The 26,773-nt window shown below is 52.0% G+C and overlaps 1 protein-coding gene across 1 annotated transcript; it reads right to left on the bottom strand.

Moving 5' to 3' along the window:
• Nucleotides 1–1,115: 1,115 nt before the first annotated feature.
• Sdr42e2 (short chain dehydrogenase/reductase family 42E, member 2) lies at nucleotides 1,116–25,521 on the bottom strand. Its single transcript, XM_048332330.1, has 12 exons — nucleotides 25,492–25,521; nucleotides 21,247–22,507; nucleotides 20,377–20,472; nucleotides 19,101–19,158; nucleotides 17,801–17,919; nucleotides 16,558–16,633; nucleotides 12,506–12,588; nucleotides 9,060–9,197; nucleotides 7,890–7,955; nucleotides 6,542–6,605; nucleotides 4,904–4,977; nucleotides 1,116–1,370 (listed from the first exon to the last, which is right to left on the bottom strand). Exons 2-12 carry the CDS (start codon nucleotides 22,471–22,473, stop codon nucleotides 1,116–1,118), a joined length of 2,256 nt encoding a protein of 751 aa, XP_048188287.1. The 5' UTR covers nucleotides 22,474–22,507; nucleotides 25,492–25,521.
• Between the last annotated feature and the right edge of the window lie 1,252 nt (nucleotides 25,522–26,773).

Here is a 26,773-nt window from a genome sequence, read left to right as displayed (position 1 = left end):
TGGGGTCAGCCCTTCCTTAGAGATAATTGCCATCACCAACAAATCGAAAGAAAATTAAAGCATTAAATATGATTAAACTTTATTTTTCATTAAAATTATACATATATTGAAACACTCAATTCTTTGTTTTCTTTTTCTTTTATTTCTAGATTATTTTTTTTTTGCCAGTCCTGGGCCTTGAACTCAGGGCTTGAGCACTGTACCCGGTTTCTTTTTGCTCAAGGCTAGCACTCTACCACTTGAGCCACAGGTGCCACTTCTGGCCTTTTCTGTGTATGTGGTGCTGAGTAATTGAACCCAGGGCTTCGTGCATGCTAGGCAACCACTAAGCCGCATTCCAAGCCTTCCCTTTTCTTTTTTTTCCATGTCGCCTCTTTTACAGAAACTTGTTTTTCCATGCTGTCTTCCCCAGACTCATAAACCAGGAACCCGCAAAGGCCCAGCTGGCCTTCAGCCCGGGCCCCTGGCGTGGTCCCAGCCGGGCCCTCAGCACTCGGAGCGCGGAGGAGGGCACGGAGAAGGGCAACCACGATAGTGGCGTCTGGGCAGATTAGCTTTAGGCGGCTACGGGCCAATCTCAGACGCGCTCGGAGAAGCCCCTGCAGCGAGGAGTCCCCGTCCCGGGAAGCGGGCAGCGGCCGGGCCTGAGCGCAGCGCCCCGGCTGTCATAGGGTGGAGGAGGCGTGGCCAGGATTCGGGGGCGGAGCGAACGGGAGTGTCCAACCAGGTTTTAGGAGGCGGGGTCAGCACGCAGAGGCCCGCCCGGGAACTAGGCGCGAGGAGGGGGCGTGGCCACCAGTGGGAGGGTGGGATCACGCCCGGGGGCGGGGCGACCCAGGCCTGTGCGGGCGTGGGGAAGGTGGAGCAGGTTGTGAAACTACGAAAGGTCTTAGGGTGGAGAAAGCGGCGTGGTCAGGATTGGGGTGGTCGCGGGCGTGTCAGGAGGCGGGGTCAACAGCAGGGGCCCGCCCCATAGCAAGAAACGAAAGGGGGCGAGGCCAGTGGCTGGAGGGCGGGGCCGTGACCTGTGGCCACGCCCCGGGACGGGCGAAGCGGGGTGGCACGGGCCGCGCGGAGCGGTGAAGCTCGGGCGGGGTCCCGCGGGTGGCACGCGGTCAGAGCCGCCGCACGGCTGCCCGCAGGGGCTGCAGGCCTAGGACGTGCAGGCCCAGGCTGAGCAGGCCGAGCAGCAGCAGCAGGCCGAGCAGCAGCCGCAGGAGCGTCCGCGCCGTGGAGCCGCGGGGCTGCCGGGTCGCCGACTGCACGTAGTGCTCCACGGCGTCGGCGAAGCTGAACCGGTCGGGCGCGTAGCCCAGCTGGGCGCGGGCCTTGGCGATGCGGAAGGTGTGCGTCACGGCCACGCTGTGCACCTGCGGAGGGTGGGGCAGCGAGCCCGGCTAGCGGGGCGGCGCGCGTTCCGGGCCTCCTCCGGGGAAGGGGCTGCCCTTCACCGCGGCGGCGTCCGCTGCCCGCCGCGCCCTCGCCGGGATGCTCGTCCCCAGGCCTAGCCGAGGGCCCGAGCCTCTCCCACGGGACCCCTGCGGAACTCGCTCCCTGCCCCGCGCCTCTCCGCGGCCCGGCGCGGCGGGGCCGGTCCTCAGAAGGCCTTGGGTGCCTTCTAGGATACCAGCTAGATGTGGCCGATGGGCTTGTCTGTGGCCAGGGAAAATACCCTCCCCTGATGCCGTGTGGCTGGGGCCCACCAACTTCAAGAAGAGTAAAGATAGCTATGAATTATGAAAGGCAGCACGCGGGTTGGCTGCACGCGGGTCCTCTGAGATGGCACCCTTTCCTCTTTGGGTACTTGGAAATTCAAGATCAAAGAGGTTGAGTGACTTGCCTAAGGTCACACAGAATAGCCACATTCTAACTATGCTGGTCCCTGCCATTCTGTGTCACTGCCTCCTCTTGTTTCAAAGCTGGACACTGGGAGAAGACACCAGCGACATGATTTCCCTATAGCAGCGAGACAGCCCCTTGGGAATCAAACTTCTGGTCTTGGACACTCCAGAGGAGGCAGAGAAGCCAAGTGTGTGTGTGTTGGTGTTGTGGGGTGTGAACTCAGGTCCTGGGCCTCTTAGCAAGTTTTTCTTAAGGCTGAGCCACAGCTCCACTGCTGGCTTCTTTGCCAGTTAATTGGAGATAGAAAATCTCATAGACTTTCCCACCTGGGCTGGCTTTAAACTACTATCGTCAAATTTCAGCTTTCTGAATGGCCACTGGTGCTTAGCTTAGAGAAGCCAATTTTTGTCCCTTTCTTGCTTCACTAGTAAGTTCAGGGCTTGAGGGTATACAGAAGTAAGTTTATTCCAACTGAATAAGTCAATATTTAAAAAATTCCTAAGGGGCTGGGAATGTGGCTCAGTGATAGAGTACTCACTTAGCATGCATGAAGCCCTGGTACTACATAAACAGAAAAAGCCAGAAGCGGCACTGTAGCGTGCTAGCAAAAAAAAAAAAAAAAGCAAAAAGCAGCTCAAGGACAGTGCCCAAATCCTGAATTTGAGCCCCAGGACTGGCAAAAAAATGACTAGGTATCTATTATATGGGGAACAGCTGTGAGCCATATAAGCAAATCCTAGCACACAGTGTTCTCAGGGATCAGGCCTAACTGTGGCTTCCTCCCAGACTTCCTCAGTGTTGGCTTAGGTGCCTCTTCTGCAGGCTAGGAAGTTAAGTCCCTTCTCATCTCCCCCAGTGTATCTGAGTTTCTGGGCTATCTTCTCCTTTAGCCTGTGATCTACCTGGGGAAGGACTAAGCTTTATCACCTGCATTGCTCAGCACAGTGCCTAGCAAGCAGTAGGTGGATTAAAGGCTATGAAGGGCTGATTGGTGTGTTACTGAAGAACCAGCAGAGGGCGCATGAACCACAGCCCCCAAAATTTCCCCAAGGAAGAATCCTCAATCCCTGAATTGAACAAGGAAATCCAGTATAGACAAGGGTGGCTAAGTCTCTGCCTGGCCACAGTTCAGCAGCACCTTGGCAGTTTTTTTAAATTAATATGATTTAAGCGTGGAATCATATGGGTCTGAGTTTGAAAGCCAGCAATACCACCTAAGTGAAGCAGGAGGGTATTTCATTGAATTTCACGTCCTCCTGTGTGGCCACTATTGTGATTATTTATTACTCTCTCTTTACTAGCCTCCATTGATCAAAGGATAAATCAAACAACATTCCCTTCTTTCCTCCTCCTTTTTCTTGCATTTCTTTCCCCTTTTTCTTTTCTTTTTTGCAGGAACTAGGGTTGATCCCATGGTCTTGTGCTCCCAGCTTTTATGTCCACAGCTGGATCTCTACCACCTGATCCATGCATCCTCTGGTTTTCTTTTCTTTTCCTTTTTTGCTGCTTAATTGGAGATAAGAGTCTCATGGATGTGTCTGCCTAGGCTGGTTCTGAACTGCAATCCTTGTATTTCAGCCTTCTGACTAGCTGGGATTATAGGTGTGGGCCCCTGATGCCTTCCTCCTCCTCCTCCTCTCCTCCTCCTCCTCCTCCTCCTCCTCCTCCTCCTCCTCCTCCTCCTCCTCCTCCTCCTCTTCCTCCTCTTCTTTATGCCAGTCTTTGGGCTTGAATTTAGAGCCTGGGCACGGTCCCTGAGCTACTTCCAGCTTTTTCTGTTTATGTGGTCCTGAGGAATTGAACCCAGGGCTTCATGCATGCTAGGCAAGCACTCTACCACTAAGCCACATTCCCAGCCCCTCCCTCCCTCCCTTCCTTCCTTTTTTTTTTTTTTTTTAGGTATTTTTTTTTTTTTTTTTGCCAGTTCTGGGGCTTGAACTCAGGGCCTGAACACTGTCCCTGATTTCTTTTTTGCTCAAGGCTAGCACTCTATCACTTGAGCCACAGCGCCACTTTTGACTTTTTCTGTTTATGTGGTGCTGAGGAATTGAACCCAGGGCTTCATGTATGCAAGGCAAGCACTCTATCATACTCCCAGCCCCCTTTCTTTCTTTCTTTTTTTTTAAGTCTATGTAGCCCACATTAATCAGTATGGCCCCAAATTCATGCTCCACCTGCTTTAGTCTCTTGACTGCATGTACCACCACACCTAAAAGTATTGCTTCTTTCTGTGGCACATTTTCCCTTTACCACTCCTTCACAGGTTAAAAAGTGCTGGACCTTGTCAAATCACTAATTTCTCTAATACTCGGCTTCTCATCATAATTTGCCTTTCCTAATTTAGCAGGAATCAGAGAGAATCAAATGGCAATGTATAGAGTGGATTTTTTTTTAACCATTAGCCAGGAATATCACCTGTTGCCTTGCTGTTTAGTCTGCACGAAAGCATCCTGCCTTTGACACTATATGTACTAAGCAAACATAAAGCTGCATTGCTGCCACCCATGGTGGGTACTTAGCACATAGCCAGGCTTTGTGAGTGTGTGCACATGTGTGTGCTAAGCAAACATGAAGCCACATCGCTGCCACCCACAGTGGGTACTTAGCACACAGCCAGTACACAGTGAGCACCAACTGGAGATGCCAGGCTTGTGTGAGTGTGTGCATGTGTGTGCTGACCGCTGGGCTGATGGAGGGGTTGAGAAGCAACATGGAGAACCTGGCTGGAAGGCGTGCTGTGCATGGCTTGACTGTCCCTGGTGAGGAGTGGGCATTTGTTGTGGCGTTTCCCGCAGGGCACAGCCTGAGCAAAAGCCCAGAGGTTGGGAGGATTAGGAAGGAGAAAGGCAGGGCTGCAGGCAGGGCTCAGTGGTTGTACCACTTGTAAAGGCACCAGATCCTGTGTTCAAAGCCCAGGACCTCCAAATCAATGAATGAGTGAATGAATGAATGATTCTGAGACCCTGGCAAGTATCCAGCCATGGGGCCAAAGGGATGAGGCCGTAGGCTGGGGGTGCGGAGAGGGGAGGAAGGGGAAGGCTCCTCTGAGTGCCCCTCTTACCTCGCTGCGGGTGAGCAGTGGCGGGATGTTGCAGATGGGCCGCAGGGCCAGATGCAGGTACTCCATCACCGTGGCTGCAGGGGGAGGGTGGGGGGGATGGAGAGGGGAGGGCAGAGCGCAGTCTGTTAGCAATCTGGTTTAGTGAGGAAGAGGTGAGAGGAGAGGGGAGGGCAGGAAGGGAAGGTCCTGTGAGGGTGGGGTCAAGTGGGTAAGGGGCGGGCCCTAGCTTTAGGCAAACCTTAGGGAGCTTTACTGGAGTTTCCTTTTGTCATAAATTCCTCTAAAGCTTAGGGGCACCTTGTTAGCTGGGAGATAGAGCACATCACTTCATATGCCAATAATATTGAATGACTGCAAAGTTTTAGATAACTCAGAGAAGATGCAAAGTTCTCCTTCCAATCTTTCTCTGTCTCTTTTCTAGTTGATCCCTCTCCCCTGCCTCCCCTCATTCCCCCACCCCCTCCATCTTGGGCAGGAGAGAGGAGGGAGCCGAACTCCTCACCCTGCACTTGAAGCCCTGAGCCACTTAAAAAAATATCCGCCAGCCCAGCTCATTCCTGTAATGTAGATACACAAGAAGCTGAGGCCTGAGGACCAAGGTTCAAAGCCAGTCTAAGCAGGAAAGTCCACAAGACTCTTATTTCTAACCAATCTACTACTAGTAGAGTGCCAGCCTTGAGCAAATAAAGCAAAGGGACAGTGCCCAGGCCCTGAGTTCAAGCCCCAGTAAAGGCATGAGAGAAAGAGAGAGAGAGAGAGAGAGAGAGAGAGAGAGAGAGAGAGAGAGAGAGAGAGAGAGAGAGAGAGAGAGAGAGAGAGTAAACACTTGTTTTCACTGGCAAGTCCTGGAAGTACAGCAGACCTAAGGAAAGGCTCAGCAGGAGCAGGCTTTTGTGATTGAGGGTTGCCCGGTCCCTGGGCTGTTCTCTGCCTCTGTTCTGCATCCCAGCTGGAAGGGGACCAGCAGAGGGGTGCTAGAAGGTGCTAGAACACAGAACAGTCTACAGCCATACCACCCTGAACGTGCCTGATCTTGTCTGATCTCGGAAGCTAAGCAGGGTCGGGCCTGGTTAGTACTTGGATGGGAGAACACAGAACAGCTGTTGGGATGAGGGTAGGAGCAAAGTCCAATCTGAGAGTGAGGAGGAGAATCCACTCTTCCGAAGCTGTCCTAGTTTGGGGTGACCTGGGAAGGCAGGGTGGGAATGCTGCCGCCTCAGCTTCTCACTGAGCACCCCACACCTCGGCAGCCTCATCGCCTCATCTTTCCTAAGCCCAATCACAGCAGCCATGCAAGGGGGACTGGAATTTATGTGGGGCAGGGACTATTGAAGGGCGTGATGGGTTATGGCAATGATTGTACCTGCACTATGGAGGATCTAACACAGGGCTTTAACAGGCTAGGTAGGTGCTCCACCTTGAGCTCCACCCTCAGCCATGGGTGATAAACTCAGCAGCAGTGGCTTATCCATGTCCAGTATTGGGATGGATATATATCTCTTTTGTCTCATTCTAGTCTAGGCCATGGGTTTCAAACAAGGTAAAATACACACACACACACACACACACACACACACACACACACAAACATACACACACACCTAGTGAATGGAGGGCTTTAATGCACATGAGCCTTACCTGTCAGGTAAACCCAGGATGTAGGTACCTGGATCCAGGGCTGGCTGTATCCCAGCTTCTCAAACTGCCAAAGGAACATGGTCTGAGATGAGGACAGGTTATTGGAAGCCTGGTACCAGCAGCTGAGGCCTGTCATCCTAGCTACTCAGGAGGCTGAGATCTGAGGATCGTGGTTTAAAGCCAGCCTGGTCACACAAATCCATGAGAGTCTTATCTCCAATTAATCACCCAAAACCCAGAAGTGGAGCTCAAAGTGGTAGAGTGTTAGCCTTGAGCAAAAGAATCTCAGGCCCAGGCCTTGAGTTCAAGCCCCAGGACCACCCCACCCCCCCATAGCCCACAATGGAAGACCCCAAGCCAGCCCCAAGCCTGAGCCAATCTTAAAATGAAAGTTACTCCTTAGTCAGAACAACTCAAGCAGGAACTGAATGGTGTGTGTGTGTGTGTGTGTGTGTGTGTGTGTGTGTGTGTACGCACATGCACACGCATGCAGGGTGGGGGGGGAATATAACCTGGGATCAAATCCTTAGTTATTAATTGCAGTTGTCTACACATAATGACATTCCCTGGCACTTAGCTGGAATTGGAGTTTTTCTAGAATGGGTTTCAGCTATCAAAACAACAAGGACTGTGTGGAGGTAGAAGGAGATGCAGGAAGACACAGAATTCATTCGCAGAATTTTTCCACTTGCACCAAAAACTTCTGATCAAAAAGATCATAGCAAGGGCTGGCAGGATGTGGGGAAATTGGAGTTGGGGAGATACAGAACAGCAAAGCTGTTTTGGAAAAACAGTCTGTCTTCCTCTAAGGCAGGCTCAAACCAAGGTCTTCTATAACCCAGTAAGTCCACTAACACATGTGTGTGTATCCAAGAGAAATAAAAGTGCATATCTACACAAAAATGTCTATATGAACCTTCCTTGAGGTACTCTTCATAGTAGCTCAAAAGCAGAGACACCGGCCCGGCGCTGGTGCTCAAGGCTAGTGCCCTATCACTTGAGCCACTCCTCCACCATAGGCTTTTTGCTGGTTAACTGGAGGTAGGAGTCTCATGGACTTGTCTGCCTAGGATGGCTTCAAACTGTGATGCTCCTATCTCAGCCTCCCAAGTAGCTAGGATAACAGGAGTGAGCCCCTAGCACCACTAGGAAACCCCACAAGGCTAGACATCCTGGAAGATTTGGGAAGCAGGATGGAGTTTATGGTTCCCCGAAGGGGCAAGCACTGCTCATTGCTTGGGGATGCTGGCCAGAGCTGGGGTGCAGAGTGAAATCCTTTGAGTTTTGGCAGGAGGATGAGGAGATAGGATTGGGGTTCTCACTAGGGGAGGGGTGTCTGAACACCTACCAGTGGGGCCATCCACTCGAAGACGTTGACACTCTCCCCATCGTTGATGTAGTACGCTTGCCCACTCTGAGGAGACACAGGGAAGGGAGGAGAGGTGGATATCTGCTCACCATTCCTGTCCCAGCCTTGCAAAATGGCTTCCAGAAGCTGCTTTAACCTCATCATTTCCTGAGCAGTTTTCAGACCTGGGGAAACATCTGGGCTCTATCCTAGTTCCTTTGCATTCTGGGCTACCACATCCACCCACTGTGCAGCCCGAGAGTCATTCAACTCTCAGCCCATCCAGGCTTCAGGGTGTATCTTTTTATTTTTAATTTTTGGCTAGTCCAGGGCTTGAACTCCATGCTTTAGGATTTTTTGTTTTTGCTTTTACAGGTCCTGGGGCTTTAACTCTGGGCCTGGGAGCTGTTCGTGAGTTTTTGTGCTCAAGGTTAGCAATCTACCACTTGAGTCACAGCTCCACTCTTGGCTTTCTCTCTCTCTCTCTCTCTCTCTCTCTCTCTCTCTCTCTCTCTCTCTCTCTGTGTGTGTGTGTGTGTGTGTGTGTTTTACTGGAGACAAGAGTCTCATAGACTTTCCTGCTTGGGCTGGCTTTGAACCTTGACCTTCAGATCTCAGCCTCCTGAGTAGCTAGGATTACAGGTATGAGCTAATGGCACTTGTCTCTGTCTGTCTGTCTGTCTCTGTGTTAGTACTGGGGCTTGAACTCAAGGTCTAAGTGCCATCCCTTAACTTTTCACTCAGAGCTGGTGTTCTACCATTTGAGCCACACCTCTACTTCTGGCCTTTTGTTGGTTAATTGGAAATAAGAGTCTCACAGACTTTCCTGCCTAGGCTGGCTTAAAAATTTAACCATCAGATCTCAGCCTCTTGAGTAGCTAGGGGTACAGGTGTGAGTCCCCAGGTGCCTGGCCTCAGTTTCTTCATCTGAGCAAATGGGAGGATACAAACCAAATCTCCCTGTTGGGCTCTAGGAAGACTGAATGCTACAGTACATGCAAAGTGCTTAGTTAGCACTTGGTGGCTGTGACTTTGAGTCAGTGCCATCCTTACGGGTCCTTGTGAAGAGCTCATGATGGTCTCTGAGGAATGCCCCCCCCCACCCCAGCACTGGCGAGTCTCCCCTAGGGACGGACCCCCTGCTGCATCACAGGGCACCCCTGCACTCACGGCCACGTAGCCCTTGGATGCGGTGAGGCCCTCGGCCGCCAGCACATGCGCCTGCACCAGATTGTGCACGTGGACCCAGTTCATCCTCGTCCTGCGGTCCCCAAATCGGAACGTGAACAGCCTCCTCCTGATGTGGCTCTGGTGGGAGCAGGGGTGACAAGGGTGTACTCAAGCTCGGTGGCTTTGGGCCCCACCTGCACACTCCCCGATCCTCTGAGGCCAGGCCTGATGCCTGCGACTCGTGCAGGCCAATGGCGACACAGGGCCATCTTGGAGGCCCATGCCCAGCCCTCCCTCCCACGTATCCAGCTGGCCTCGCCCTTCAAGCCTGTCTCAATCCATCATATCCTCCCCTGCTGTCACCCCTTGCCTGGACCCCAGCCGTCTTTCTTTCCATCCCTCCACCCCACCTCCTGCGGTCAGATCTCTGCACAACCAGGAGGATCCCCTCCCCCCACTGCTTCAGTTCTGTGTGTGTGTGCGTGTGTGTGTGTGTGTGTGTGTGTGTGTGTGTTATGTGTGTGTCTCTCTCTGGCCTAGAACTTTTCAGAAATGTCCACACAGATATGCTGAAAGCTGAAGAAGTTCTTCTCCACCTTCTTCTTCTTCTCCTTCTCCTTCTCCTTCTCCTTCTCCTTCTCCTTCTCCTTCTCCTTCTCCTTCTCCTTCTTTCTTCTTCTTCTTCTTTTGTGCTGGTTCTGGGGCTTGAACTCAGGGCCTGAGCTTTTCTGCACAAAGCTACTACTCTACCACAGACTTGAGCCACAGCTCCACTTCTGGCTTTTTTGCTGGTTAATTGCAGATCAGAGTCTCCTGGAGGGCTGGGAATGTGGCCTAGTGGTAGAGTGGTTGCCTAGCATGCATGAAGCCCTAGGTTCGATTCTGCAGTACCACATAAGCTGAAAAAGCCAGAAGTGGCGCTGTGGCTCAAGTGGTAGAGTGCTAGCTTTTAGCAAAAGAAGCTCTGGGACAGTGCCCAGGCCCTGAGTTCAATACCCAGGACTGGCAAAAAAGAAAAAAAGTTCCTGGACTTCCCTGCCTATATTGGCTTGGAACTGTGACCCTCAGATCTCTGGCTCCTTAGTAGCTAGGATTATAGGTATGAGCCACTGTTGTCTGATTAAAGCTGAAGTTCTAACTGGCCAGGAAGCCTATTCTGATCTGTGCTCTGCCTCTGACATGGCTCACAGGCCCTGCCGTGACCACATGGCCACCTTGCTGTGGCTTTGAAAGAGCCACCTCCGGCCTGGAAGGCTCTTCTTGCAATTACCTGTGCCCAGCTTGACCACCTCCTGCCTTGGGTGTTCAAAAATGTCGCCTGCTCCAGGGTTTTCCTCAGCCTAGGCAAGCCTAATTCTCTCACCCTACTCCACTTTTTTCCTCCAGTGCTTTAGCACTTAAAATTGAACAATTCTACTGTTTATTTTATTTATTCATTTTTTGCCTGTTCTGGGACTTGAACTTGGGGCCTCATGCTCTCTCTTGGCTTTTCAATCAAGGCTAGTGCTCTACTACTTAGGCCATGCCTCCCCTTTCAGCATTTTTGCTGGCTAATTAGACAGAGGTCTAATGGATTTTTCTGCCCAGGCTGGCTTCTAACTCTGATCCTCAGATTTCAGCTTCCTGAGTATCTAGGATTACAAGCATGAACCATCTGGCTGTGTCCTTAAGTGAGAATAGAAACACATGGACTAGAACTGCACATTATTCAACAATCTGTCTCAAAATCGAGAATACAGTAGGTCTGGTGAAGCATTTGTTTGATGAATAAATAAATTGGGGGTCTCACTGGAGTTGCCCTTGTGATGGCACGTCTAGATTGTCTACAAAACGGGTTGAGAGACTCATAGGGGATTGGTGGAGCATAGCTCTAATGTCTGTGAGGGTGTTTCTAGGGATGTTCAGATCCGGAGGGCTCTTTGACTTAATGCTTTAGTCCATTAACTCGTTCAGATTTCTATAGATTATTGGGGAGGTGGGGGAGCTTTCTCTCTGGATGGAGGAAGCAGCCTGAGTGGCTGGTCCTTGGGTGCTCCTCCTGGCTCTGCTTCCTGTTGCCCATGAGAGACACCATTCCATCTGCTTCCCAGCTGCCATAAGCTCAACAGTTCTGTCCCATCACACCCTCCCTGCCTTGATGGACTGAAACCTCTGAAACGGAGTACAGTAAATTGTTCCTTTCTTCCCTTATGTCAGGTATTTTGCCACAGTGGACACAGAAGTAGCTAAACACCTCCCAAGAAGCTAGCCAATGTAAACAATTGAAAATAGATATGATGACCGGGTGCTGGCGGCTCACACCTGCCATCCTAGCCACTCAGCAGGCTGAGATCTGAGGATCGCTGTTTGAAGTCAGTCATATCTCCAATTAACTACCAAAAAGCTGGAAATGGAGGAATAGTGCTGTGGCTCAAGTAGAGCACTAGCCTTGAATGAATGAGCTAAGAGACAACATCCAGACCCTGCATTCAAGCCCCAGGAAAAAAAATAGACATAAAAATCTCTACAAAGGGGTAACCTTCCATAGCTTCCCATGACCTGTTCTCCTAGATCAGACTTAGCCACAGGAAGCTTTGCTACTTCCTACCCGGATCAAGGCCTTTCTCATTCCTAGGTGTGTGCCCAAGCTGCCACCTCTGTGTAGCCTTCTTTCTCTCTACCCTGGTTTCTTGATGATTTTCCTCTTTCTCCTGAATACTGCAGACATCACTTCCTCCAGGAAGCTCTTCTGTTCTGCCAGGTCCATCGGCTCATGTTTTAAGCCAATGAGGACAGTCCCAGAGTCTCTCATCACCATATTCCTAATCCCAGGCTTTCCTAGAGAGAGGCAGTGTGTGTGTGTGTGTGTGTGTGTGTGTGTGTGTGTGTGTGTGCATGTGTGCACGCGCGCATGCATGCATGTGCTGATCATAGGGCTGGAATTCAGGATCTGGATGCAGTCCCTGAGCTTATTTTGCTCAAGGCTAGTGCTCTACCACTTGAGCCACAGGCCTACTTATAGCTTTTTGGTGTTTTTAATAGGAGATAAGAGTTTCATGAACCTTTCTGCCCAGGACAGCTCCAAACCACGACCCTCAGACTCAGCTTCCAGAGTAGCTAGAATTCCAGGCGTGAGCCCCATCATCTGGCTAGAGAGGTTTTTCAACATGAAGCCCCTTGCATGGCCCTGTAAGATGATCCATCCCGCCCTCAGGGGGCCCACATAAGTCTTCTGGATTTCCAGCTTCCTGTCTCCCCAAATGGAGCTTAGTACTGGCTGATGCAAAGAGTGCTGCTCACCCCTGGTGGTCCTGAGGGATATGACTGCTGGGAGGCAGGGGGCTGGGCATCTCTAAGGACTGAGGGTCCCAGGCAGGGATGCTCTGCCTCTAGGCTGGTGACCCAGAGCTGAGAGGGGTTGGGGAGCTTGCTTGTCAACCTATCTCCAAAAGACGGGGGTGACATACCGCCACTCGGGGCAGGTGCCTCTGCTCTTCAGGCCCATAAATCCCTGGGGGCCGCAGCACACAGGTCCGAAGAGATCCTCCTCCTAGGACACAGGGGAGGTAGTCAGCGACCTGCAGGGCAGCAGCTTGGCAGGGAGAGGAAGCAGCAGGGCCAGTGTGGAATAGGAAGCCCAGTGCCACTAGCAGCTCACCTTCCTTTGGGGACCTCTCCTCTTTGCAGAGGGCTTTGTGGGGGCTATCTGCCTACATGGGAGTGGTTGTGGGATATTCCCACCCAAGAGCAGCTGTCAACATCAGTGCTACCAAGATGACAAGTCCTAGGTGTGGACTCACCCTAAGGACACAGGTCATCATTGCTGCCATCTCGCTCTCTAGGGCTGCCCTCACTCTTGTCCATTCCAAGCCCGGCAGTCACTTTTCTGGAAATCCCTGCAGTGGGGCTCATTTCCCCCAGTGAATCAGGGCCAGTGTCTTTGCATCAGAACCGAACACATCCCAAGACACCAACACTTTACAAGGCCCAGGGTAGAGGGCCACATGATAATCCTACAAAAGCTATTTCCGAGGCAGAGCCCACTGGCTCCTGCCTGTGTTCTTCTCTGCTCAGGCAGGAGGCTGGGATCTGAGGGTCCAGGTTGGAAGACAGCCTAGGCACCTGGCTAGTGGCTTTGCTTTTGTTGTCTATACTTGTCTCAAAATGGGAATGGAGAGAAGATTTGAGTTAGTAAAAGTAGAGGGAGCTGGTGGCTCACACCTGTCATCCTAACTACTCAGAAGGCTGAGATGTGAGGACTGAGGTTCAAAACCAGCCAGGCAGGAAAGTCTGAGAATTTTATCTCAATTAACCACCAAGGAAAGCTGGAAGTGGTGCTGTGACTCAAGTGGTAGAGTGCTAGTTTTGAGCACAAAAACCTCAAAGAGAGTACCCAGGCCCTGTATTCAAGCCCCAGGACCAGCACACACATGCACGCATGCACACAGTAGACACAACAGATCTAGGGACAGAGAGCTTAAATGTACAAACAAAAGCTAGGAACCAGTGGCTCATGTCTGTAATCCTAGCTACTCCAGTTCAACCACCAAAAAGATGAAAGTGGAGCTGTGACTCAAGTAGAAGAGCATTACCTTTGAGCACAAAAGCTTAAGGACAGCACCCAACCCCTGAGTTCAAGCCCAAAGAGACAAGAGGACCCCCCCCGTGGTCAGTGAGCTGGGATACACATGTGCCCACATGGAAGGATGCCGCCCGCTGCACTAGGGCCCACTCTGCTAAGGGAGGAGGAGAGCTGGAGGAGTGGAAATCCCTCTGGGTGACCATGGCGAGACTCCGGAGAAGCAGGTGTCAGGTGCGCTTCTCTGTAAACAGCCTCAGCTATGTTTTAGCGCTGGGTCCCCAGGGCATGGTGGAAGGAGGTCAGATGACAGCTGACAGTGGCCAGCGGAGCGCCCGGCAGTCACACGCCCCAGGGGCCGGCCCAGGGTATCTGTGACTCTCTGGACTATGGAAAGCTGGCGATGGGCACATGAATAATTCTCGGCCGGAGGATTAGGTGTCCAGCATGCCAGCTGTGGTCTGACCTGGCCAGGGATGCCCCAGGAGAGAAGGGACTCCAAGGACACCAGGTCAGGTCCCAGGGAAGACACAGCTGGGTGTTCCTACTGGGACCAGGCGCGAAGGGCTGGCAGCCCAGGGTGGTGTGGAGGTGGGGACATTTTAGGGAAGAGCTCCCCTCTAGGCCCTAGGTTCTGGTGCTAACCCTGCCCTGGTGTTCAAATCCTACCTCTACCACCTAAGGGCTGTATGATCCTGTTTGATCTTGAATGAAGCGCATCAGTCTGTTTTTGTCATCTGTAAGCTGGGGATTAGAATCAATCTTCCTTCCTCCACTCCCCCTCCTCTCCCCTTCCCTCTCCCTCCCTCCCTCCTTTCCAATCTCTCTCTCTCTCTCTCTCTCTCTCTTTTCTTTTCTTTTCTTTTTTTTTGGTCAGTCGTGGGGTTTGAACTCGGGGCTTGGGCACTGTTCCTGAGCTTTTGTGCTCAAGGCTAGAGCTCTACTACTTTGAGTCACGGTGCCACTTCTGGTTTTCTGGTGGTTAATTGATTTTTCTACCTAGATTTTCCTACCTAGGCTGGCTCTGAACCTTGATCCTCAACTCTCAGGCTCCTGAGTAGCTGGGATTACAGGTGTGAACCCCAATGGCCTGGCTGGCTTGCTCTCTTTCTTTTTCCCTCCCTCCCTCCTTTCCTCCCTCTCTTTCTCCTTCTTTTCCTTTTTTTTTCCAGTCCTGGGACTTGAACTCAGGGCCTGAGCACTGTCCCTGGCTTCCTTTGCTCAAGGTTAGCACTTTACCACTTGAGCCACATCACCATTTCCAACTTTTTCCTGTTTATGTGGTGCTGAGGAATTGAACCCAGGGCTTCATGCATGCTAGGCAAGCACTCTACTGCTGAGCCACATTCCCAGCCCCCTTTTTTTCTTTTGTGCCAGGACTGGGGCTTGAACTCAGGGCCTCATGCTCTCTGTCTTGGGATTTTTGCTCAAGATTGGTGTTCAACCACTTGAGCCACAGCTTCACTTCTGGCTTTTTTTTTTTTTTTTGGCCAGTCTTGGGGCTTGAACTTAAAGCCTGGACACTTTCTCTTAGTTTTTTTAGTCAAGGCTGGTTCTCTACCACCTGAGCCAAATCTCAACCTCTGGCTTTTTGCTGGTCAGAGATGAGTCTCACAGATTTGTCTGCCTGGGCTGGCTCCAATCTCAGCATTTTGGGTAGGTAGGATAATAGTATGAGCCACCACCTTTTCGAATTTCAAGCATCTTTCACTTTTCAAATCTACCTGGACCTCAAGTTCAGATAGTATTGATCATCAAAAGAAGTCAAGCTGCCGGATTCTTTTGTTTGTGCATTACAGAAAGCCAGTGGTAATAACTTGGATGGCAAGGAATTAATTAGATGGATCTGGCACCTGATTTTGAAAAACCAAGAACACCTAAGATGCTTACCTCCTAGGATGCTCTGAGCTGTGAATAAGCCTTTTGCATATAAAATTATTGGTCAGAGCCAAGCACCCGTGGCTCACGTCTGTGGTCCTAGCTACTCAGGAGGCTAGGACCTGAGGAGGGTGGTTCAAAGCCAGCTTGGGCAGATAAATCTGAGATTTTTTAAAAATCTCCAATTAACCAGCAAAAAGCTGGAAGAGAAGGTTTGGCTCAAGTGGTAGAGTACCAGCCTTGTGAAAAGGCCAACAACCCAGGGCATCAGGTGCTGGGTTCTTGCCCCAGTACAAGCACACACACATGTGTGTGTGCATGGGCAAACACACACAAACACACACAATACATAAATAAATAAGTAAAATAACTGTGCAGAATACAACCTGTAGTAAGCAATCAGTGTGGACTGTTGATATTCTATTATCTCTCTGTCACCAGAAGAGAGAATGCAGCTGGGAAGTCCAGCTTATAGCTCATTCCATGTTCATCATGCTGTACTTTTTCATCTAGAAGGCTCTTAGCTACATGCTGGTAGCTCAAGCCTATAAGCATAGTTACTTAGAAGGCTGAGCTCTAAGGATCATGGTTCAAAGTTAGCCCAGTCAGAAAAGTCTGTGAGACTCTTATCTCCATGAACCACCAAAAAGCTGGAAGTGGAGCAGTAGCTGAAGTGGTAAAGTACCAATTACGAATGAAAAAAGCTAAGGGGCGGAGTTCAGGCCGTGAGTTCAAGCTCCAGTACCAGCATACACACACACACACACACACACACACACACACACACACACACACACTCCTAAAACTGGATCCACATTGATAAGACAGAAAGGAGCTTGTCCTGGCTGAGCCCACATCTCCGAGGCGGGACAGTGATCTATCTTCCTAGGCCTCCTGGGATGAGGCACAGAGCATGCATTCAGAATACTTTGGATGGCAGAGGGTCAAGCCCTGGGGCACTGTCCCGTGGAAAGGTGCGCCTCAGATGTATGTCTGCTGGAAGCTCCCATCATGCACACATTTGGGGAGGTGGCAGCCCACATGGTCCTGACTCTTACACACCTGGGAGAGGTGTCCCGTTGGCCAGGAGGGTCAGCTGGTCGGCAATGGCTTTGGTTCGGGAGTAGTGGTCCATGTGCTGCCAGAGAACAGGGAGAACAGGGCCGACACATAGGGGTCAGCGCTGTTGCCAGAGGCGCCTGCCCAGTCTATCATGGCCCAGGGCTATGTCTTCCTTTTGGATTCTGTGTCCACATCCTGGGGATGTGGCTGGTCCTGGAGCTTGAACTCAGGGCCTGGGCACTGTCCCTGAGCTCTTTTGCTCAAGGCTAGCTCTCTACCACTTGAGCCACAGCACTACTTCTGGTGTGTGTGTGTGTGTGTGTGTGTGTGTGTGTGTGTGTGTGTGTGTGTGTGTGTGTGTGACTGGAGATAAGAGTCTCCTGGAGTTCTCTGCACAGGCTGGCTTTGAACTGTGGTCTTCAAAGCTCAGCCTCCTGAGTAGCTAGGATTACAGGTGTGAGCCACCAGCACCTGGCTGTGGCTAAGTCCTGAGTGCTACTGCCCCAGCTTTCCCCTGGTGGTAGACAGTGTCACCTTTCAGTCACTGGGGCAGAGGGCCACCAGTTAGACACCCAGTGCCCGCTCTGCGCCGCTACTGCTGCTGCACATGCATTGGACGAGCTTCTTGCGTCTTTCTTCCTGGTTCCTGTGGCATGTTCACATCTGCAATCTCACCTTCTCTCCACTACTTTCCCTGCCTGTCCCACACCAGGAAGAAACAGAGGCTCTGAGCTTGACATGACCCAAGCAGAGTCACAGATAGAAAAGGCCAGTCTGGGACTCCAGGCCAGGTCTGTCTGATTTCAGAGCCTCCTGTGGAGCCAGGTGCTCGTAATCCTAGCTACTCAGAGGGCTGAGATCTGAGGGTTCTGATTCAAAGCCAGCCTGGACAGGACAATCTGTGAAACTCTCATCTCCAATTAATCACCCCCCTCTCCCGAAAAAAAAGCCAGAAGTGGAACTATGGCTCAAGTGGTAAAGAGCTAGCCTTGAGCAAAACAAAAACAAAACCCAACAACCCCAAGGACAGTGTCCAGACCCCAAATTCAAGCCCTAGGACTGGCCCATAAAAAAAAAAAAAGAAAGAAAGGAAAATAAAAATCAAAGTCCTTTGTGGGTATGGATGGTGAGCTTAAACTGGTGTGGGCTCATGCCATCCGCAGGGGGCACTTCTTGCTGGGATGCAGCCCGCGTTAGATGCAGCCCCCCCCCACCCTGCCCACCTCTCCTGAAAACCAGGTACCTCATCCAGTGGGAAATACGGCACAGAGACCTCATCCCCCTCCTCAATGGGCTTCCCTCCAAATGCCACGTTCACGGTGCTGGTGTAGACGAGTCTTGGAACTCTCCGACGGACACAGACTGCAGAGACAAGTGCATGTGCTCACAAACACACACACACACACACACACACACACACACAGCTGAGGCAGAGCAGGGGGTCAGCTGAGTGTGGGGCTCAGAGGGACTTCCTTGAACAAATCCATGATCTGTACTACCTCCACCCCGCCCCCCCAACCCTGTACTCCCACAAAGTACTGCTGCCTAGGCTAGAAGAGCCACCTCCTTTTATATTTTGTGCCACTCCTGGGGCTTGAACTCAGAGCCTGGCCACTGTCCCTGAGCTTTTATGCTCAAGGCTAGTGCTCTACCATGTGAGCCACAGTTCCATTTCTGGGTTTTGGTAGTTAATTGGGGATAAGAGTCTCCTGGACTTTCCCTGCTGGGGCTGGCTTTGACTAGTGATCCTTAGATCTATGCCTTCTGAGTAGCTAGGATTATAGGTGTGAGCCCCTGAGCCAGGCAGCCTCCTCCTTTTAACTTAGGGGTGTAGATTCGGTCTTTGCTCTGGGGGTGGGGGTGGGGAGCAGGCCTGCTCATTCTCTTCCCAGTGTAGTGTTGGTCCTGAACTATTAAGAGCCAGTCAGAAGAAAGTCATACTCCAGGGCTGAGGATATGGCCTAGTGGCAAGAGTGCTTGCCTCCTATACATGAGGCCCTGGGTTTGATTCCTCAGCACCACATATACAGAAAATGGCCAGAAGGGGCACTGTGGCTCAAGTGGCAGAGTGCTAGGCTTGAGCAAAAAGAAGCCAGGGACAGTGCTCAGCCCCTGAGTCCAAGCCCCAGGACTGGCAAAAAAAAAAAAAAAAAAAAAAAAGAAAGTCACACTCCATGAAGACAAAGGGGGAAGAAAAAAAAAGACATTCTAGAATGAGAGAAAAGTGGATGGCAGAAAATGCTAGGCATACTCAGAGGACCCAACATGTGTCCTTTATAAGGTGCTTTGGTGACTTTTCCTATTGTCCCCAAGCCCAGTCTGGAGCCCCCTGTGTCTAGACACACTGAGGCTGTTGGGGTCCCTGAGCAGGTCTGCACACAGGAAGGGTGCATTGCCACAAGCCCTCAGCTGGGGTAGGGAGGGATGGCCCAGAGGGTCCCCCTTTAATGCTCCAGCCCCGACCCCCGCCCCCAGGAGCTGGGCCTGTGGCAGGAGAAGAGAGAAGAGAAAGCACACAGCCACATTCCACCCTGAGCTCCTACCATTGATCACCAGCTTGGTACCTCCAACATTTATAGACTCAATCTGCTCTTTTTGTAGCTAAAAGAGAAGGTGAGGGTAGAAGTCATGGTGTTGTTGGGCAGGAGATGGCAGAACATCCAGCTCAGAGGTAGAAATTCCAGAAGACCTCCGGTAGTATGGGTGCCCAGCTCTGTCATCAACTCCATGGGCAACCAGGTGGACACGCCACCCCTGCCTGGCCCTCAGGTCCCTCTACAAAGTGGGGCTGACCCCTTGGATGTCAGCAGGTTAATTTTGGGGGGTGGGTACTGGGGCTTGAACACAGCCTGAGCAGTGTCCTTTAGCTTTTTCACTTATAGCTGGCCTTCTACAACTTGAGCTACAGGCACATTTCTGGCTTTTTGCTGGTTAAACTGGAGCAAGGAGTGTCATGGACTTTCCTGCCCAAAAAACCTGCTGGTTTTTGTCCATCATGGGGTTTGTTTGTTTTCTTCTTTTTTTTTTTTTGCCAGTTGTGGAGCTTGAACTCAAGGCCTGAGCACTGTCTCTGGCTTCTTTCTGCTCAAGGCTAGCACTCTACCATTTGAGCCACAGCACTACTTCTGGCTTTCCCCATATATGTGGTGCTGAGGAATTGAACCTAGGGCTTCATGTATACAAGGCAAGCACTCTACCACTAGGCCATATTCCCAGCCTCCCATCATAGGGTTTGAACCCAGGGCCTGGGTGCTGTCCCTGAGCTTTTATGCTCGAGGTCAGTGCTCTACCACTTTGAGCTGCAGCTCTAATTCCTTTTTTTTTTTTTTGCTGGTTAATTGGAGATAAGAGTCTCACAGTTTTGCTTTCCCAGGCTGGCTTTGAACTGTGATTCTCAGATCTCAGCCTCCTGAGTAGCTAAGATTACAGGTGGGAGCCACTGGTACCCAGCTCCTGGGTTTTGTTAGTAAAAACAATACTAATAATACTGTTGATATACAAATAAGTACAATTCTGGAGTTTGAGGACACACACACACTGTGACAGACCCTTGTCACATTGCTTACAGCCTTATCACAGGCTGTGATATGAATATTAGTAATGTCCTCACTCTCCAGATGAGAACGGCTCACACAGCCCTGGGTCACACAGCCAGAAAGCAGCAGAGCTGGTATTTGGCATTGTGGACCTGGAATAGTCTAAATTCTCCCTGGGGGAAGTGAAGAGCTACAGGAGTACAGGGCACCAGGGTTGTGGTGGGAAGAGCCAGGATTCATGACCCCCCGGTGCCCAATCCAGGTGAGAACAGGAGGCTCTCACCTTTTCAGCACCTGACATCCCATAGGAGGCCACATGGAAGACACAGTCCACCCCCTCGAAGGCACGGAACAGGGCGCCTTCGTCTCGCACATCAGCCTGAAACACAGAAAGAAGACGCAGCGAAAGGGTCAAGTTCAAGGCTCACAGACACATCACTTCCATACCTCGCCAGGCCCCAGCCCCAGCCCCTAACCTGCTCAGACCAAGCAGCTGTGGGTTAGGATGTACTATAGGACCCTACAGGGCACTGTCACTGTCACCTGTTTCCATGTATAGAGGGCCCAGGGCTCTGTGTGTGTGTGTGTGTGTGTGTGTGTGTGTGTGTGTGTGTGTGTGTGTGTGTGTATGCCAGGATGGGCTTGAACTCAAGGCCTAGACACTGTCTCCCAGCCTTTTTACTCAAGGATGGTACTCTACCACTTGAGGCACAACTTCACTTCTGTCTTTTTAGTGATTAAATGGAGATGAGAGTCTTTCTTGCCCTGAGTGCTTTGAATTACCATCCTCAGATCTCAGTCTTCTCTGTAGCTAGGATTACGGGTGTCAGCCACTAGTGCCTATCACTTTTCTTTGTTTGTTTTTGAGATGCAATCTTCTTGTTGTGTAGCCTGGCTTGCCCTTGATCTCCTGCCTCGGTCTCCTGAGTGCTGGGGTTACAGGCATGCACTGCCACACCCAGTGAGACCCTTATAAAGTAGGTACTATTGTCTCTTCTGTGGGTGAGGACCCTGAGGCTCAGGGAAGTAGAGGCTTTCCTACTAGGAAATAAAGGAGCTGCAGTGGAAGCCCAGGCTGGCCCCACCACTGGCTTCCCATGGACCTCTGTCCCCACAACTACTGCCTACAGCCCCCTGACCTCCGTTCCCGCACCTGGATGAACTGCGTCCCTGGGGGCACTTCCCACTGGGGTCTGCGGAGATCAAGCAGGGTGACAGAAGCGCCGCTCTTGGCTAGGCTGGAACCCAGGCTAAAGCCCAGGTAGCCTCCTCCGCCCGTCACCAGAACCTTCTGTCGGGGGCCCTGCGTGGGGCTGGCTTGAGTCTTCTTCTGCAGTACTGGTGCTGTGGTTGCCACTGATTCACTGGGTTTGGGCCCAGATTGAAGTAATGGTGCAGCTCCTGACCCAGCACCTGACCATGGTCCTGACCCAGCTCCTGACCAGGGTGCTGACCCGGCTCCTGACCCAGCTCCTGATTGGGGTCCTGACCCAGCTCCTGACTGGGGTCCTGGCACAGATCCTGACCCAGCTACTGACTGGGTTCCTGACCTGGCTCCTGACCCAGCTCCTGATTGGGGTCCTGACCCAGCTGCTGACTGGGGTCTTGACCCGGCTCCTGACCCAGCTCCTGACTGGGGTCCTGACCCAGCTCCTGACTGGGGTCCTGGCACAGATCCTGACCCAGCTACTGACTGGGTTCCTGACCCGGCTCCTGACCCAGCTCCTGATTGGGGTCCTGACCCAGCTCCTGATTGGGGTCCTGACCCAGCTCCTGACTGGGGTCCTGGCACAGCTCTTGACTGGAGTCCTGACCTGGCTCCTGTCCCAGCTCCTGACTGGGGTCCTGACCCTGCTCCTCTCCCAGCTGCTAACAGAGGTCCCAACCCAGTTCCTGACTCAGCTCCAGGCCCAAGTCCTGACCCAAGTCCTGATTCAGGTTCTGTCCCAGCTCCTAACTTAGGCCATGGCTGAGCTCCTGACAGGGGTCCTGAGCCAGCCCCTGAGGCAGGTCCTGACACAGCTTCTGACAGAGCTTCCAGCCCAGATCCTGACCTAGGTCCCAACCCAGGTCTTGACCCAGCTTCCTTAGTTCCTAGCCTAGGTCCCCACTCAGCTTCCAACCCAGTGCTCGGTGCAGCTCCTGACTTAGGTCCCAGAGCAGTGCCGGGTACCCAAACAGCACCAGCTCCTTGCCCAGACCCCAGAAGAGCACTGGGTCCTGGTCCATCTCCTAGAACAGCCCCGGACCCTGACCCCCGCCCCAAACCGGACTCTGGACCTGAAACCACTCCCCAAGCCTGGCAGACAGGACAGCCCTTCTCGCCCTGGCCCATGGCTCTGCAGGGCGCTGGCAAGGAGCCGGTGGGGTTGGGCTTCATTCTCTAAACAGCCATGCAGCCCAAAGCTGCCCACCTGTAGGGAAAAGCAGAATAGAACATTCCAGAATCATCTCATGTCACACAGATCATCAGACTCCTCGGATGGAGGGGAACCCGAGACCCTTTACCAGACACCCGTTATCCTAGCTATTCAAGAGGCTGAGATCCGAGAACTGTAGTTCAAAGTTAGTCTGGTCAGGAAAGTCCAAGAGACTCTTATTTCAATTAACCACTGAAAAGCCAGAAGTAGAGCTGTGGCTCAAGTGGTTCAGCACTACTAGCCTTAAGCAAAAAATGCTCAATTACAGAGTCTAGGATGGGAGTTCAAGCCCTAGGACTGGCACCAAAACAAAACCAAAAAACAAAAGGAAAGAAGAGAAAAAAGAAGTTAGAGACCCTTGGAGTTCCCAGGGGGCCCTCTCACTTTCAGAGCCCAAGTACCCCCAGATGAAGTACACTCCAAAGGGAGTCTGAGAAGGCAACCAGCCTTTGAACTTTATAGTGGGGGAAATGGGTGCCCAAAGCCAGGCCATGTGACAGATTCATACTGCATTCCTGTCTTCCCAGCCCCATGTAGCACTAGAAGGAGCTGGAAGCAATTGTAACTATGCCCAGATGAAATTCACCGGACCAGGAAGTGACTGAAGCTTTCTTTCTTTCTTTTTTTTTTTTGCCAGTCCTGGGCCTTGAACTCAGGGCCTGAGCACTGTCCCTGGCTTCTTTTTTGCTCAAGACTAGCACTCTGCCACTTGAACCACAGCACCAGTTCTGGCCATTTTCTATATATGTGGTACTGAGGAATTGAACCAGGGCTTCATGTATAAGAAGCAAGCACTCTTGCCACTAAGCCATATTCCCAGCCTGACTGAGGTTTTCTAACAGAGGAGCTATGAGGAATCTTGGAGAAGAGGACAAGGAAGTAGAAGAGAAGGAGCAGCAGGAAGAAGAGAGGAAGCCAGGTGCTAGTGGCTCCCTCCTGTAATCCTAGCTACTCAGGAGTTTGAGATCTGAGGATCACAGTTCAAAGCCAGCCAGGTTAGTCCATGAGCCTCTTACGTCCAATCAACTACCAGAGACCCAGAAGTGGAGCTGTGGCTCAAGTGATAGAGCACTAGCCTTGACTGAAAAAGCCCAGCAAGAGTTCAAAACTGTGTGAAGAAGGAGGAAGGGGAGGTGGGGGGAGGGGAGGGGATCTTGGGAGGAAGAAGAGGGGGGTGGGAAGAGGGAGGGGGAGAGGAATCCACAAGGGATCCCAAAGAGCTCAGTACCCTGGAAACTTGTATTGATTCCAAGGTCTGGGCTTGCCCCACCCTGACACCTGCTGCCTCTGTCTCCCAGGCCATCCAGGAGAGCAGATGGCTGACACCACACAGCCATCCCATGCCCTCTGAAGGCTTCAGGGTCAAGCCAATGGATCCCAGGGCCCATTTCCTCTTCACTCTAGACCTACACTGAGCCAAGCTGTCAATCACTGTCCCCATAATCACTCTGAACCTTCTCATTCCACCTGAGTAGGCCTAGGCAATGTCATCAGCATTATAAAGGCAGTCACTGCTCTGCAGGCCTACTGTGCACCAGGCACAACTTATACAGGTAGTTAAGTTTCTGCTCTGCAGTTTATAAGATATGGCAGTTGTTCCTTAAGTGACTGACTGATTGATAAGCTTCATGGTTGATGGTGGTGATCACAGGGAAGTGACTCTTACAACCATAAGAACCCTTCCTTCCTTCCTTCCTTCCTTCCTCCTTTCCTCTCTGCTTTCTCTCTTTCTCTCTCTCCTCCTCTTCCTCCTCCTCCTCCTCCTTCTTTTGTATCAGATCTGGGGCTTGAACTCAGAGCCAGTGTGCTGCCCTTTAGCCTTTTCTCTCAAGGTTGGTGCTCTACTACTTGAGCCATGGGTACACTCCTGGCTTTTTTTTTTGGTGGTTTACTGGAGATAAGATCTCAAGGACTTTCCTGCCTAGGATGGGGCTTCACTCTGATCCTCAGATCTCAGCCTCCTTAGTAACTAAGAGTACAGGCATGAACTACTAGTGCCTGGCTAATATTTCTATCTTTTAGTATTCTCTGTGCCTACTCTGCCTGCTGAATTTCTGGGAGACTAGTAGGGTCACCCCTACCTTGTGATAAGCACTAATAGGTTGAATGGGGTCGGGGTTGGGGCATCCCTCAAGTCATCTGAGAAATGAACCATGGAAGGTAGAGGATACAACCCTCACACGTGGAGTCCTCCTCTACCCAGCCCCAGATAACTTTTTGCTGGCAGCTGATCCTCTACTACTTGATCCATGCCTCCATGACAGCATTTTGCTGGTTAGTTGGAGATGGAATCTCTCCGACTTTTCCAACCAGTTGTCCATATCTCAGCCTTTTGAATAGCTGAGATTAGGGCATGAACTACCAGTGCCAGCTCAATTGCATGTGGCAAAGGCTGGGGCCTGGCGTCGGATTCCCGCTTGCTGGGTGTGCCTGGGTGTGCCCTGGGGCAAGATCCTGAGAACCTCACTGTACTTCAGTATCCAGAGCCCCAATCACCTGGGCGCGGGCTCGGGCTGAGGGAGGAGACCGGAACACTTGCACTGCTCGTGGGGTCGCCGACCCGGAGCAGTGTCCGCATGCAGCACACAGTGGGGCAGCAAGGCCGCGGGATGAGGGCCCCCCCCCCCCGGGCGCCCCTGAGCTGCGTTTTCTTGGGGACACAGAGGCTGCCGCTAGTTCCCATCACCCGGAGGTGGAAACCGAGTCCAGAGAACGCTAGACACAATTCCAGCGGCTTAGTTCGAATTCAGACCCACGGGGATCCCAAATGGGATTTGGTGAACGAGTGGACCGATCGGAGATCGTCTTGGTGGCAGGAAGTAGCGATCCCTCCTCCGCGCTAGGGCAGCTGGCCAGCCAGCAGGCGGGCAGGTCCTGGTACCCGGTCCTCCCTCGCCTGCTCGCCCAAACCACAAGCCCGGGCTGCGCTCACCTGGTCTGGGCTCCAGCGGCACTGCGTTCTCCCGGGCTTCGCTCACCTGGCCTGGGCTCCAGCGGCGGTCGCTGCGTTCTCCCGAGCTGCACGGCTCTTGCGCTGGGGACCGCGCCAGGAGGCAGCGCCGCCTCCGGGAGGGGCGGGGAGAAGCGAAGGAACCGCCCAGAGCGGCCCCGCCCTCGAGACAGACCACGCCCCCAAACACCACGCCCGGCCCGGAGCTAGGCCACGCCCCTCGCATGGACGCCCCGCCCAGTCCAGGCTAGGCCTCTTACCTAGAAGCCACGCCCCCTCGCAAGAAGCCCCGCCCCAGACGCCACGACTACTCCCCCTTCCCTTCACCCGAGCACCGGAGCTCCTCTGGAAGGTGGAGCCCTCAGGCTGTCCCACAGGCCCACGGTGAAATAGCCTGGCTGCTGGAGGAGAGAGGACCCACAGGCCTTGCAGCCTTCAACCGTGTCCTGCCCGCTCATCCCCCACCCGTGTCCTGTCCTCACTGTCCCCCTGCCTGTGTCTTCCACCTACGGCTTGAGATCCATTCTCCCACATCCTCTTATTTAGCCTGCTTTCACTCCTTTCTCTCCTTCCTGCTTCTTCTCTTCCAACTATTCATCACTCCACCTGTTCTTTGAGCCATTTCTCTATCAATTCATCCCTCCGTCATCTATTTTTGTTTATTGCTATCTGTTCCCCTCCTAATAAAGTCTGTAACTCCATTTGTCTTTGCATCTGTCCATTCAAATGTTTCCCAACTCATCAAATCACCACCTTCCCTTCTCCCTCCCTCCGTCCCTTCCTCCTATCTTTCCCTCTCTTTTTTCCTTCCACATATTATGTATACTATCAACTTTCCATCATTCCACCTATCCACCCTTTCATGTCCAAGGTATTGCATGCATCTTTCCTTTGTTCCACCCATCTATCTTTTCATTCTTGCATTCTTCTGCCCATCTCTGTATTCATCTGGTCACCACACCCCTCATTCCACTTTTAAAAAATTACTTTACTGTTGTTTTAGAGGTGATGTACAGAGGAGTTACCTTTACGTATGTCAGGTCATAAGTACATTTCTTTCCCTTTGCATAGTATCACCCGTTCCCTCATTCTCTCCCATTCCCTCCCTCCCATCTCTGCCCACGAGTTGCGTAGTTCACTTTCATCAATGTCCAGTGCAGCCAGTGGGCTCTGCTGCTGCTCATTTTCACCCATTTCCCACTGGTTCTGTGCCCTCCCTCTCCCATCAGCTGTGTATGTGTATACGCCATATATGAAGTAAAGAATACAGTCATCTAAATATTTTAAGACAAATTAAGAGGTCCTTTGTT

The sequence above is a fragment of the Perognathus longimembris genome, chromosome 23, assembly GCF_023159225.1.
Source record: "Perognathus longimembris pacificus isolate PPM17 chromosome 23, ASM2315922v1, whole genome shotgun sequence".
Classification (NCBI taxonomy): Eukaryota; Metazoa; Chordata; class Mammalia; order Rodentia; family Heteromyidae; genus Perognathus; species Perognathus longimembris.
Note: the sequence above shows the minus strand (reverse complement) of the source record. Positions and strands in the feature narration are given on the sequence as shown.

Bases quoted from the DNA above. Each gene is read 5' to 3' on its own strand.
- Sdr42e2 (XM_048332330.1), bottom strand. From the start codon at position 22,473: ATGAAGCCCAACCCCACCGGCTCCTTGCCAGCGCCCTGCAGAGCCATG. The intron at 4,978-6,541 runs GTAAGGCTCATG...CTCCCCCTGCAG, and splicing joins ATCCTGGGTTTACCTGACAG to CCACGGTGATGGAGTACCTG. The intron at 1,371-4,903 runs GTAAGAGGGGCA...CACCCTCCGCAG, and splicing joins CACTGCTCACCCGCAGCGAG to GTGCACAGCGTGGCCGTGAC.